This window comes from Neomonachus schauinslandi, chromosome 9 (genome assembly GCF_002201575.2).
Source record: "Neomonachus schauinslandi chromosome 9, ASM220157v2, whole genome shotgun sequence".
NCBI classification, from domain to species: Eukaryota; Metazoa; Chordata; class Mammalia; order Carnivora; family Phocidae; genus Neomonachus; species Neomonachus schauinslandi.
In genome coordinates, this window is record NC_058411.1 from 47,547,642 (window position 1) to 47,562,285 (window position 14,644).

At 43.4% G+C, this 14,644-nt stretch overlaps 1 protein-coding gene across 3 annotated transcripts in view; it reads left to right on the top strand.

Annotated features, from left to right (window-relative positions):
- The first annotated feature begins 285 nt into the window (after positions 1-285).
- CDKL1 (cyclin dependent kinase like 1) overlaps positions 286-14,644 on the top strand; it is a 57,007-nt gene continuing 42,648 nt past the window's right edge. For all 3 annotated transcript variants that reach the window (XM_021701460.1, XM_021701461.1, XM_044918070.1), the window contains exon 1: positions 286-570. In XM_021701460.1, the coding sequence (XP_021557135.1) occupies positions 400-570 (171 nt within the window). In that variant the 5' untranslated portion in view covers positions 286-399. The remainder of the gene's footprint in view (positions 571-14,644) is intronic.

Sequence of the window (14,644 nt, forward strand, 5' to 3'; positions counted from 1 at the left end):
CCTTGCCCAAGGGAAATGAGACCCGAAATGAGAACCGGGGAAGCCCTGAGCCTTCCCAGTCCTGCAGCCGGCTCATGTGTCTTAGATCGGATGAACTAGAACGTTGAACAAGATAGATTATCTTACAACTCGGTTCGTTTTAGGATGACGGGTCGCATTAGAATTGGGTTACGGAAGGCAGCGAGCTCTAGGCTGTCATCCCGGATCTCGTTGCCATGGCCGAGGGGCGAGGTTTAAGGACATGGGTCGATTCCTAATTCTTTAACAAGTGCCCTTCTGTTCCAGGTGCTTGACAAAGACCCATCGTTGAGTGGGGCTCTAGTGCAGTCTGTTCGAGCCAGTATGCCATAAGCGACATTTTCAAACTATGTGAAGATCCGTTTTAAGATTTTTTCCTCTATGATGGAGAAGTATGAAAAAATTGGGAAAATTGGCGAAGGATCCTATGGAGTTGTTTTCAAATGCAGAAACAGGGACACGGGTCAGATTGTAGCCATCAAGAGATTTCTGGAATCAGAGGATGACCCTGTCATAAAGAAAATCGCACTCCGAGAAATCCGCATGCTCAAGGTAATGGATTCTTTAAAGTGAATTTTATAGGGACTAAAAAATTAAAGCGAGTCGTATTATGTCTAATAAATGTGTTAAGATGTGGTAACATCTCCTTCCCGCACGGACTTTTGTCCTCATTGACACAAATGGAACGTCTGTGTACAAATCACCAATTACTTGGGGGGGGGGAAGGGACTTGTGCAGGGAAAGGGGTTCACTTTTGGAGATGCTGTGGGGTGTTTCATTTTTCTTCCTTGAAACTTCTCTCCCATGTGAGCTCTAGACCTGGTTCTTGAAGAGCCATCAACTTTGATAGTACAGGAGTTTACCACAACTCCAGTTTGCTAGCATTCATGAGTTTTAAACTTCCAGACCATCTTCTGTTGACATTCTCAGCCCATTAAGAGAATTAATCATTTACCTGTTTTCCAACTGCTAGGAAGCTGACAGGTTTTCTCTGCACCTCACACTAATCTGCTGCTGAACATTATAATGTCCTATCTCTAGAAAAAGGATTCTTCGTAAAGAAGTGAAATGATCACTTTTAAAATATTTGTTAACCCTAGAAGGCCGTGAAATCAGAGTGGTGGAAAAAGTTTATTACAAGCTGAGAGCATTTTTTCCTGTAATAGGAAGAGGCTGTTTTTCTGAATGTCTGTGCGGAAACCTAAATCCCAACATAGAGTGTGACATGTAATGAACATAGTGGGGTTAACTTGGTTTCAAACAGTTAGGGCCTCTGTGTTTGGACATGTATAACCAACTCTATGTCGAGGGAAGGAGCAGCCTAGTGGGAGGGAGAGGAACATCCAGGGGATTTTCTCTTATCCCTGCCTCTTTGTTTTCTCCAGGCCTCTCTCAGCGTCTCTTTCCCATGGCTTGAGTGTGGGGTTATCTCTGGATGAGGACCCTGAATGTGAATTAGCAGGCTTTGGGTAAATTGAAATGAGTGGATAATAGGAAACCTCTCTTTCGGTTTGGGATGTTCTTAACCAACAGATCTTATCTATTCTGAGAAGACACTTCCAAGGATCCTCCACCCACACCCCGAGAGGCCCTCCCCTAGGAAGGGGTGAGACCAGTGGTATTTGCCCATCCCATGGCCTGGGGACCCCCTGTCCATGGGGACAGGTTCTCACCCTTTCTTTTGGGCTGTTGGGTGTTTTTCACTTTCTCAGGCCCTCCATAGAGGAGAAGGTGATACTTGAATGTCAAAGGATTCTTTTACACCAAAGAAAAGACAGTCTGTTTCTAGTGGAGAGATACTCTTTTTCTGATTCCGAAGATCACCTGTGAATGCCTCAACCCTCTCAGCGCTCTTTAGTAATACTGGGTTTGCAGGTGTAGCTCCCTGAATTAATTGAGCTCCTCCAGGATGGGGACCTCTGTGTCTCTGTATGGATTACTAAGCACTTAGTAGGCCTCCAATACATGTTACTGGAGATTGAAAAAAAAATGTTAACAAAATATGCTCTTAGGAAGAGTGGTTGTTGCCAGTACATTAGGAAGTCAGATGTGTTCTTTAAATAACTGAATAATGGTGCTACCTAAAGGAAAGGGTTGTGTGCACGGGAGGCTGATTTTGAAGCACAGAGCACCCATTCTTCAAAACCAAGTGCACAGATGTAGACTCCCCCAATCTATGTGAGGTGATGGGACTAGATTATTGATAGAGTCTCTTCTTCGGAGCCCTAACTTCTCAGCCTTCTGTGATATCCCCAACACATAACAGGTACTTAAATATTTGCTGAAACAGTAAATTGAAAGTTTCCTGGATGAAGTCACATTTTCTCCATTTAATCATTCAGTAAATATGTATAGAGCCTCATTGTGCCTAAAACAGTGTTTTTTTTAGGGGCGCCTGGGTGGCTCAGTTGGTTATAACAGTGTTTTGTTTTGTTTTGTTTTGTTTTGTTTTAAATATTTGATTTATTTATTTGAGAGAAAAAGAATGAGACAGAGAGAGCATGAGAGGGGGGAGGGTCAGAGGGAGAAGCAGACTCCCCGCTCGGCGGGGAGTCCCATCCGGGATTCGATCCCGGGACTCCAGGATCATGACCTGAGCTGAAGGCAGTCGCCCAACCAACTGAGCCACCCAGGCGCCCTACAACAGTGTTTTTAAAAAAATTTTATTTATTTGAGAGCGAGAGAGAGAGAGCGCACGCTCATGAGTGGGGGGAGGGGCAGAGGGAGAGAGAATCTGAAGCTGACTCCCCTGCTGAGCGCCAAGCCAGACACAGGACTCTCTCTCGACGCTGCGATCTTGACCTGAGCCGAAACCAAGAGTCAGACGCTCACCTGACTGAGCCACCCAGGTGCCCCTAAAACAAGGTTTATATGAAGTTGTACACCCTGTGTTTCAGATGCTTAACTCATGGAAGGGAAATAAGAAAAATTTCCCCTTGGCTCTCAATCCTGATAAACTGGGTTCCTGATGAGCGGGGTCTGTGTCATTCACCTTGTGTCCCCAGGCTGGCAAGAACCCTCTATATAAAGTGTTTAGAGGCATGTTTGAACTAGACTTTGAAGTGTTTAGGGAGGCATGGAATGAGAAATAAGGCATTCAGGGCAGAGAGTCTCTCCGAGGAAAAGGTGCATAATTCGAAAACAGTATATTGAGGGAACATGGGTTATAACCCTAAAGTCTTAGCCAAGATTACCTGCTGGGTGCTAGCAGGCCAGGGAGAGAGGGAAAGGAAAGAAAGCCAGGGTTCAGTAGGAGGCAGTGTGAGGAATTTCTTGGAATAGAGGTCTGCTTTGCACAAAGCTACATCTTGGTCCCAGGTGGCCTTTGGGGTTTGGAGGTTGACTCCGGGGGACATACTGTAGTCACTGAGAACAGGAAAAAACTGGTGACATCTAGGCAGATGTTTTAGGGCCCCCATCTGAGCTGGAATTCAAGGGAGAGCTCCTGTGGCCCGTGGGAAGAGGAATATTACACTGTGAGCCCAGCACAGCTCTGTGGGCCCAATGGAAGGTTGCAGCTCAGTGAGTTTGAGTTCCTAGTACTTTCCTTGCACACCTCTTGCAGAGCTGTGCTTTTAATGACCCCTGCTAAGGTCGGGAACTAGGAACTAGGAGGATTGAGGCTGAAGGTTACCTCAGTAACCTTAGCCAGAGCAGGTGAGGACCAGTAAGAGCTGACCCACTGACTGCTCCTATTACAATAAGGAAAGCAAGACAAGTAGATTAAGACCAGGTGTAGGGGGCTTTGAATGCCAGGCCAAGGAGTTTGGCTTTCTCTCGAAAAGAAAGAAGCCAGCAAGATTTTAATTAGAAAGTTGTCATTTGTAGACTTTCGGATTTTTTTTTCTTTCCCCCCAGATTTATTAAGAAATAATTGACATGTAACACTGTGTAAATTTAAGGCATATGATATTTGTTACACATATGTATTATGAAATGATTACCATAATAAGGTGGTTAACACCTCCATCACCTCACATAATTACCATTTTTTTGGTAGTTAGAACATTTAAGATTTATTCTCTTAGCAACTTTCGGGTATAGAATAGGTATTGTTAACTATAGTCACCACGTATACATTAGATCACTTGGAACTTATTCATCTTGTAACTGGAAGTTTGTATCCATTTCCCCACCCTACAGCCCCTGCCAACCACCATTCTACCCTCTATTTTTATGAGTTCTGCTTTTTTAGATTCCATGCATAAGTGAAAACATCCAGTATTTGTCTTTCTCTGACTTATTTCATTTAGCATATTGCCCTCGAAGTCTATCCATGTCCTTGCATATGGCAGGATTTTCTTCTTTTTATGGCTGAATAATATTTCATTATGCACACACACACATGCACATGCATGTGCACACACACACATATATATGTTCCCCACATAGACTTTTGGAGTTCATGGACCTGTAAAATTAAAGGAAAAACTTTTTTTACAGATAGGGATAGTGTTGTCAACATTTTTTTTCCAAAGATTTTATTTATTCATTTGAGAGAGAGAGAGAGAGCATGAGCAGTGGGGAGAGGAAGAGGGAGAAGCAGACTCCCTGCTGAGCCAAAGAGCCCGATGTGGAACTCGATCCCAGAACCCGGAGATCATGACCTGAGCCAAAGGCAGACGCTTAACCATCTGAGCCACCCAGGCGTCCCAAAAATCTTTATATTTATGTAAGTATCTTTTAAGAACACTTTTTATTTTTATTTTATTTTTAAAGATTTTATTTATTTGGCAGAGAGATAGAGCCAGAGAGCACAAGCAGGGGAGTGGCAGAGGGAGAATCAGGCTCCCCAAGAGCAGGGAGCCCGATGTGGGGCTCGATCCCAGGACCCTGAGATCATGACCTGAGCGGAAGGCAGACACTTAACCGACTGAGCCACCCAGACGCCCCTTGGTTGTCAGCATTTTAAAAAGCCAACTACCAAATACTGTCACCATTATTTCATAAAAGAAAGGACATTTTAATATTAAAAAAGAAAACCTTTAGGAAAGACACAATTTTAGACCAAAGCACAGTCTTCCTGAGAGAGTGGTTGACAACTATAAATAATGTCTATGTAGCTACCTTTCTGTGGTGTGTGAACAGTGTGTGTACTTATGTGCATGTGTGGGTATTCACTGTCCATTGATGAAAATGGTGACATCATTGGTTTTGTGCAGCCTGAATGTCGTGCACGTTAGCACTCTGTCTGGGAACGAGAAGATTCACCAGCTCAGCTGCCGCCCTGCGTATAGGGTATGGGTTCTGTAGCTGAGATGATGAAATACTTACACGACAGAAGAACTGGATGGTCCTCGGATTTTATAATAGAATTTGGCCTCTATCCATCCTCAGAGAATTCCTTGTGTGTGTGTTTTCAAAACTGTTTATTTTACAATTTAGAGCAACTCCCAGTAGTTGCTGGTGGACTCTTAAAAATTATGGTCGTTTCCTCTGAGGCAGATACGATCATGGGAGCGAATTGTCTAGCAGTCAGTTCATAACTTTCAAGGCCTCATACCTACAGTACTTCCCGTTCTCAGGGTGGGAGCATACATGAGGATGTAACTATCCATTGGTAAGTGCTTTTGAGGATGATAATTATTATCAAAAAACCAATTTTGCTAATAGTTTTAGAAAACACTTTTTTCTGAAAATTTGAAACTTTTCAAATAACAGTATTTTGTGCCATTTGAAAAAAAAAGTGACATTTTTATGAGACACATTTAGTGTTTGTACTAATAAACTGCTTTTTTTTTTAAAAGATTTATTTATTTATTTTTAGAGAGAGTGAGGGGGAGCAGAGGGAGAAGGAGAGAATCCCAAGCAGACTCCATGCTAAGCACGGAGCCCGGCAGCGGGCTCGATCCCACAACCTGGAGATCACCATCTGAGCCCAAATCAAGAGTCAGACGCTCAACTGACTGCACCACCCAGGTGCCCCTAATAAACTGCTTTTTAAACTAAATATAATTCACTGTTCACCAAGAGGCCCTACTGCCATCACCCCTTTAATGTTTCATTCTGAATCTTATTTTGTCCCGGTTACAGTTAGGCTTTTAAAAATATAAGCAATTGTGGGCGCCTGGGTGGCTCAGTTGGTTAAGCGACTGCCTTCGGCTCAGGTCATGATCCTGGAGTCCCTGGATCGAGTCCTGCATTGGGCTCCCTGCTCTGCAGGGAGCCTGCTTCTCCCTCTGACCCTCCCCCCTCTCATGTGCTCTCTGTCTCTCTCATTCTGTCTCAGATAAATAAATAAAATCTTTAATAAAAAAAAATATATATAAGCAATTGTAACAGTTATCAGTCAGCTCATACTGTAAGGACATACTCTAAATTAAGTTCCATTTAGTGACAGTAATAAAATTATACTGCAATACTGAGCTCAAAGCAGCTAGCCTACCCTTTCTCAAACTCACTTTCCAATGTGGAAAAAAAAAAAGGAATTCAATATTTTCAGCCATCGTTTTTGACGAGGCACCTGCGCACAAGGGAGTTGGCATGTGTTCATCTGGGAACTTTTTACAGAACTCCTGTATGTAGCAGGCACTGTTCTGGGCCCCTGCCCTCCATGTAAGGAGAGACTGACAGTAGACAAATAATTATATGTCGAGTGGTGAAATATAAAGCAGGATAAAAGAGTGATGAAGGGGCTTGCTTTTTTTATAGAGCAGGGTCAGGAAAAGCCTTTCAGATGAATGACATTTGAAGAGATACCAGAAGGAAATGGGAAGAGATGAGCAATGCAGGCATTCCAGGCAGAGGGAAAAGTGAGTACAAAGGCCACAGGCAGGATTGAGTGATGTTATTAGGCATGTTCTGGTGTGTTCTAGGAGCAAAGAGATCAGTGCATCCATAGCACAGTAAGCAAGGGCGAGGGTCATAGGAGATGAAGTTAGAGGGATGAGGGGTCAGACACGAGGGCCTTGTGGGTCTCAGCAAGAACCGTGGATTTTACTTTGAAGGAGATGGGAGCCATTAGAGGATTTGGAGCAGAGGGGTGCCTTGGCATGACATACATTCTAGAAGGATTCCTACAGCTGCTTGTTGCTCCAGCTCCATGAACAAGAAGATCAGTTAGAAGACTATTGGAACAATCCAGGGATGAGGTGATGGAGTTTGGGTCAGAGTGGTAGTGGTGGAGGTGGTCAGTTACAAGATTTATTCTGAGAGAAGAGTACAAAGGAATCTGATGGTGGGATGAAGACTCAAGAATGACTCCAGAGTTCAGGACTTGAGTAACTATAAGAACAAAGAGATCAGATCATTCATTGTGATAGGGAGACCTAGGTACACATCTGGGGGAAAGGAAATCAAGAATTCTATTTTGGATATGTTAAATTTGAGATGCAAATCTAAGGAGACAGTTATGTAGACATTTAAGTACACAAATCTGGTATTTGGGAGAGGTCCAGGTTGGAGAAATAAAATTGGGAGACATCAGCATAACAATGGCATTTAAGGCCCTGAAACTGGGTTGCCCTGGGGATGGAGAGACAAACACCAAAGACTGAACACCGTCTGGCATTTGGAGGTCAGGAAGATGAGGAGGAAGCAGCCAAGGAGAAGAAAAAGGGGGTGATCACGGAGGTAGGAAAATCCCGGGAGCAATGTTCTTAAAAGCTTAGTGAAGAAAATGTTGCAAGAACGAGGGAATGGTCAGAATGAGATCTTGCCATTTGCAACGACGGTGCATCCATTTGGATGGAGCTAGAGAGTATCATGCTAAGCAAAATCAGTCAGTCCAAGAAAGACAAATACCATATGATTTTACTCATACGTGGAATTTAAGAAACAAAACAAGTGATCATGGGGGAGAAAAAGAGAGGCAAACCAAGAAACAGACTTTTAATTCTAGAGAACAAACTGAGGGTTGCTGGAGGGGAGGTGGGTGGGGGGGTGGATGAAATAGGTCATGGGGATTAAGGAGGACACTTGTGATGAGCACTGGGTGTTGTAAGGAAGTGTTGAATCACTAAATTGTATACCTGAGACCAATATTACCCTGTATGTTACCTGGAATTCAAATAAAAACTTAAAAAGAAAAAGAAAAAGAACGAGGGGATGGTCAACAGTGTCAAAGGTCATGATTAGTACAGACTTTGAACTAGCCATTGGCTTTAAAGATGTGAGGGTCATTTGAGATCTTGACAGGAGCTGTTAGGTAGAGTGGTGGGAATGAAAGCTTCATCAGAGAGGATTTGAGAGAGAGTGAGAAGAGCAAAGAGGAGACGGTGATACAGGCAACTCTTGAGGAATTTGATTATAAAAAGGAAACTGAGAAATGGAAGGATGTGGGATCAAGAGAGAGTTTTTTAGTTGTTTTTAATATGGGAGAAGAAGTATATTTGTATGCTAATGGTATCAATCCAGTAGAGAGAAAACTTGATATTTTTGGAGGGAGATAATTCCTAGAGCCTTGACTTTGAGTTATCAACCTGGACCGTGGCCACAAATAGCTATAATAGTGTAATAAAAGACCAATTCATGGACCAGCTAGGAGATGAGGAATTATTTTATTTGGAATGTTGCTAGATTCTTCATATACGCTGTCCTTAATCTTTATGTAACAGGACCCACAGTTACCTCCAAGCTATGGTGTAGAAGAACTTCTTCCACCTGGGTGTGTGACATCTCCTGGTTTGCATATGGCCCATGAACCCTATAGGAAAAATTCAACCCCTTTCTGTAACAAGGGCTCAAGCATATAAAGATATTTTGGATGGGAAGTGGGGAAGGCACGACAGAAGCTAGATTACACAGAGAGACAAGATTCCTGCAAGAAAATCACCTTACATCAAGAAGTCTGGCCTGATAGGCTGGAGTCATCACAGAGCCTTCAACGGGAAGCGAGTTCTGGCTCTACATAGAGCAGGTGGCTTAATTGAACCCAGCCCAACTCCTGGGGACTATCTGTGTGTCCAGCAAGGAAAGGGCTATGGTTCAAAACAAATTCAAGCAGTGGTAGGAAGAGTAGATGCTCCCAGAGGAGTCGAGGCAAAGGACCGGACAGCGCCACTGGGACGTACCTGAGCAGGCCTTCAGCAGTGTGGCAGGTGGTCTGGGGGCCTTAGAGTAGATTAGACCAACATCAGTCAAGGCTGAAAACAGGAGCTAGGACATTGTCTGTGACAACTCGCCTCCAGAAGACAAAACAAGATACAGGCAAGAAGAAGGAATCACTTACTGCCATTTGGTGACCCGGTAGACCTGGGCAAGGTGCCAAGTATCATTACTGAGGATGCACAAATTATAACAACCTTAGGAGGTGGGTATTGTTATCTCATCTTCCATATGCATTCGGGATAGTTAATGATTTGCCATGGCTTCCTGGTTAGTCAACCGAACGCAGACCCAGTTTTATCTGTCCCCACATGCACGCCTTGCTGCTCCCCCACATCAGGACCGACCTGTTACACCCAACACCACACTCTGAAGTCTCTCAGTGACCGTCCTCAGGCTTGGTCCTGCTCTCGTTCTGGCAGGGCCTTAGCTGTGGGACTCGTGGCTTCCGTGGCGCGTGGGGTGCAGATTCTTACTGGAATAGCAGTTCTTTCCAACTCTCATTCCATAACCCTGTAGATTATTTTAAATGGTAAAAGTGATGGTTTGCCACCAACAAAGATGAGAATAAGCATGGGGAAAAATGGCCATTTACAACTTTACTATAAACATTAACACGGGCGCCTGGTGGCTCAGTTGGTTAAGCGTCTGCCTTCGGCTCAGGTCATGATCTCAGGGTCCTGGGATCGAGTCCCGCATCGGGCTCCCGGCTCGGCGGGGAGCCTGCTTCTCCCTCTGGCCCTCCCCCCTCTCATGCTGTTTCTCTCTCTCTCTCTCTCTCTCTCTCTCTCAAATAAATAAATAAATAAAATCTTTAAAAAAAAAATCACATTAACACACGCCTTTTTTTTTTTTTTTAAGATTTTGTTTATTTATTTGAGAGAGTGAGAGAGAGAACACAAGCAGAGGGGAGAGAGAGAAGCAGACTCCCCACTGAGCAGGGAGCCCGATGAGGGGCTCAATCCTGGGACCCTGGGATTATGACCTGAGCCGAAGGCAGATGCTTAACTGAGCCACCCAGGCGACCCAGGCGTCCCAGGCGTCCCAAACCATGCCTTCTCAATGAGAACAGTATTAGCCCCAAGAGGATGAAAACTGGTTTTGGGGAATGGGTGCGGAGAGTGTAACTTTTACTGTTTGAAGCACAGATTACATACACCATATATACACATATACAGTGTATTTGTGGGATTAAAATTTCATTGGGAGATGATCAGGAAAAAATGTGTAAAAAGACGCCTTTGGGGATAAATATGGAAAAAAACAAAAAGCCCATGGGATGGGGAAGGTGAGAATATTGAGTGTATTCTGTGTGCCAGAAACATCCTCTCATTTGATTTTAATCAATCATGAATAGAAATAACCTACTGGGTGGCTCAGTCAGTTAACCTACAGAACATTCAGAGCGTTCCCTTTTTTGTCCTATGGCCTCCTCACTTTCAGTAACCTTCCAGTGAGGCTGCGGGGCTTTATTTCTGCGTGGAGACAGGAGCCACAGTTAAGAATTGCAGTTCTGAGCTGGCTCAGAGCTGTTGGGTGACCTTGGGCAACTCCAGGGCAGCTTGGAACCTGGCCCACCTCATCACCTTGACCTGTGTCTGTGTTCGGCATTGCCTCGCTGACTCTTTGCTGAGGGGAGCGAGAGTGCTCTGGGGCAAACAGCGAGCAGTGGTCAAGCAGCCTTAACGGATGCAAGGGCAGGAAAGCGGAGGGTCAAAAAAAAGGCAGTAGTGTCGGAGAGAAAGACACATGGGTGGGAAGGCAGAAAGGTGGGCTTTAGTACCAAAGGGAGGCACCAGAGGGGAAGCACTTCACACCGTCTGTCCCGAGAGGTTCGCTGCTGGAAATATCAGACCAGAAATTCTGCTGGGCAAATTACCAGCCCAGGGACCATAAGGTGCTGTGGCAGGTACAACTGCCGAGGGTCCCTGTTACCCAAGCCCTTAGCAAGTGCTTGATTCCATGTGCCTTTGTGCCAGGGCCCCATTCCACCAGATGCTAACAGAGCACCATGTAAAGGCTCCCTAGGTTAGACTCTAATTAGAGATTTCATAATTTTTAAGGGCTTCTGCTCCCCTAATATTAAAGACTTCCCCAATATTCATTGAATAATATTTCACAACTCAGTAGAAGTCTCACTGGGAAATTCTGTAACATCTTTAAGATTTAAGAAAAAAGTGCCATTTCTAGGTCAAGCCTGTTGTTTCATTGGCTTGTCCAAATGGATTTGTTTCAGCCATATTCGCCAACGCTTTGTTATGGTTTATGTGAGACCACAAACTCAGATGTGTGTGGGGATCACAGTGGAGACCTAAAGGAGTGAAGTGGGCTGAGTGTGAGACTAGATGGGGAGGTGGGCACGGGGCAGGCCGGAGACTCCGTGGCTCACAGGGTGGGAGGGTGGCCACCACTCCGCCCACAGTGCAAGCCCAGGGTGCTAGATTTGCAGTCTTTTTTTAAACAGCCAGAAATCAGAATTTTATGTAAAACCTCCTGAGTTTTTTCCCACCAATCTTTGTTTTGGAAAAAAAAAAAACTTTCAAAATAGATAGAAGTGGAAAGAATAATATAATGAATGCCTCTGTACCCTTCACTAGATTCATTAACCAGTTGTGAAAATTCTGCTTCATTTCCTTTCTGTGTCTCTGTCACACACACACACAGACACACACACACCCATGCTTTTTTAGCTGAATCATTTCCTTAAGTATGCAGCATGAATCTGCTAGAATTCTTCTGTGTAACCACAATATGATTTTCACAATATGCTTTCTCATGGACTCAATACCATCATCTGACATACGGGCTGTGCTCAGGTTTCTCATAGGGTCCCAGTAATGGTTATGTAACTACAACTATAACCATAACCATAACTACAGCTGTATATTTAAATCCAGGTTCTAATCCATGACCACACATTGCAATTCATTGTCATGTCTCTTTAGTCTCTTTTAATATTGGCATTTTTGAAGCGTGCAGGCCTGTTGTTTCTCAGAATGTGCTTCCACATAGACTGTGGCTGTTTCCACTGCAGGTGTGAGAATGTGTCCTCTGGTTCTCAGCAGGAAGTACACCTTGTCAGTGTGGCCCCTAATTGCTGCCCTCAGCTTTGATCTCTTGATCGAGATGGGTCTTCCGGATTTCCCAATTGTAAAGAAACGTTTTCCCTTTTATAGTTAGTGCGTGATCTGTGAGGAGATATGCTGCGACTGTGTGACCACCTTGTGTCCCAACAACTTTCACCAAGTGATCTTTGCTTGAATCAATTATAAGAAGAGTTCTTGTAAAATGATGATTTTCAACAATTCTTTCTGCATTCATTACTTACGGTTTTTCTGTTAAAAAAAAAAACACACAACCTTTCCTTCACATACCACCCGCCCCACCTCATACACACACTCTTTAGTATCACAGAGAATTTGTGGATTTTTTTTTATTCAACTTGTTACAAACCGTCACTGTGATTCTTTGATTCTCAAATGGTCACACATTTGATCCTGCTTCTTTGTCCTGACAGACGCCACTGTTCCTTGAGTACTTCCTTCCTGTGTGTCCCAGCAAAATGTACCAGGCTCATCCTGTCCCAGCTCTGGAATCAGCCATTTTTCCAAGGAGCCCTGGTTCCTTTTAGTGAGAATGAAAGCTGACCTTAAAATGTTGACAAGAAATTTTTTAAAAATGTCCAACACCATTCAGGCCAAACAGAGCCCATCTGCAGGTAATGTTTGGCCCACAGACTCAGTTTTGGGCCTTTGGATTGTATGGCTTTCACTCTATGCCGATGTTCTCATTAGAGACTGGCAGATCTGGCCCCTTGATGTTCGTCACTAATAGAGAGATGTTGGGAGTTTATGGGAACTGGTTGTCAATAGTGTGGAAGACAAAGCGGAGCATTCCCTTGCCCACAGTGATAGAAACCAAACAAATCCCCCTTATCATCATCTTTCCCTATTTGTTCAACAAGTGGAGACCTGTTTAATTTTATTTTTACAAGATAATGTACTAACTGCAAATAGTAACGGGCTGTTTTGTTTGTTTATTATAAGAATTTTGGGCTTAGCTCACAACTTGTTTATACAGAAAGATTATATTTCTGCTGTGTAATGAACCCCTAAGTAATAAAGCTACCAGACAAATACTTCAACAACAAAAGCAGAAGTCAAAAGGCTAGTGGCTCATTACCTTCGTAGAGACACTGAGTTTGTAGGGAGATTAAGCACATACCAGTATGTGTCAGTGTCCTAAATGCTCCTACATACATCCTGTCTACACCTTAGATTGTAGAAAATGAAATAGCGCAGAGCAGGAGGAGAAAATAAGTGATTTTATAGTGCACGTTGATAAAAGATATAATTATGCTATTACTTTTTTGGCCACTTGAATTACTTGTATTTTCAGCAAATGAAATTTATAAGTAGACAAGCTGTGTTACAGATAGCCATTATAAAATAATGAAACTGTACTAGAAGGTAGTGCTTTTTATATTGAATGGAAAAGTTTTTAAATGAGCCAGGCTTGTATTTAATTTCCCTTTAAATTTTTTTACTGTTTTAATTCACCTTTTTATTTGGGAGGACTGATGTCTTAGGCACAAATTTGCTTTTACAGGCATATGTTCTTGCTAGTTATTAACCTTCTTTATTACTTATTAACTTTAAAAGCACTGTAGTAAAAATGCTTTTGTATAAAATTGCCTGGTTGAAAACTTGGAGCTCAGTTCCTCTTTTTGTTAAAATAATGAAAAGTGACTTCTACACCAGTGGAAGTTTATTTGTATAACCCAAACAAGTAATTTATTTCTGTCTGTACATTGCTGCATTAATTTTTGGCTATGCCATTGTTAATTTTCATTTTGACCACATTTGTACTATTGCTTCTTTTCTGGAAATGTTCATGTACTTTATTAGTCAACAAAGCAAATGGAGCATCCACAGTGCACATCCTTAGCCTGTGCTGGGTCTTGAGAGGAATCCAGGAGAGATCTCAGCCTAGGTCTGTGGCCAGAGGACCAGCCTGGTATACTCTGTTCATCCATGTTGTTGACAGGAAACCTACCATAAATAAATGTCATGCCCCTCTCCACCTCTCCACCCATGTACTCTCCCACTTCATATGTCACACCCTTCCCTTCTCTAGTCCCCAAAACAAAACGTTAGCCAGGTTGTCTACCATGGGATTCTTGGCATTTGGAGGAAATACGAGATGAAGACAGCTTTCCTTTACCAAAAGTGCTAAAGACGGATTCCTCAGCAACACCATGAGGGGTGCAGAATATTTTCCTATAGGCTGGAGATGGTGGTGGTAATTCAGTAGCTTTTTAAATAATGAAAATAGCTCCCCCCGCCCCCGTGGTGATGTATTAACTAGTTCTCTGAAACTAACTTCAAAATATTTATTTTGGTTTTATAATATAGTGAAGACACATAAAGCTTTTTAAAACCATTTGTATGGGGGCACCTGGGTGGCTCAGTCGTTAAGCGTCTGCCTTCGGCTCAGGTCGTGATCCCAGGGTCCTGGGATCGAGTCCCGCATCGGGCTCCCTGCTCCGTGGGAAGCCTGCTTCTCCCTCTCCCACTCCCCC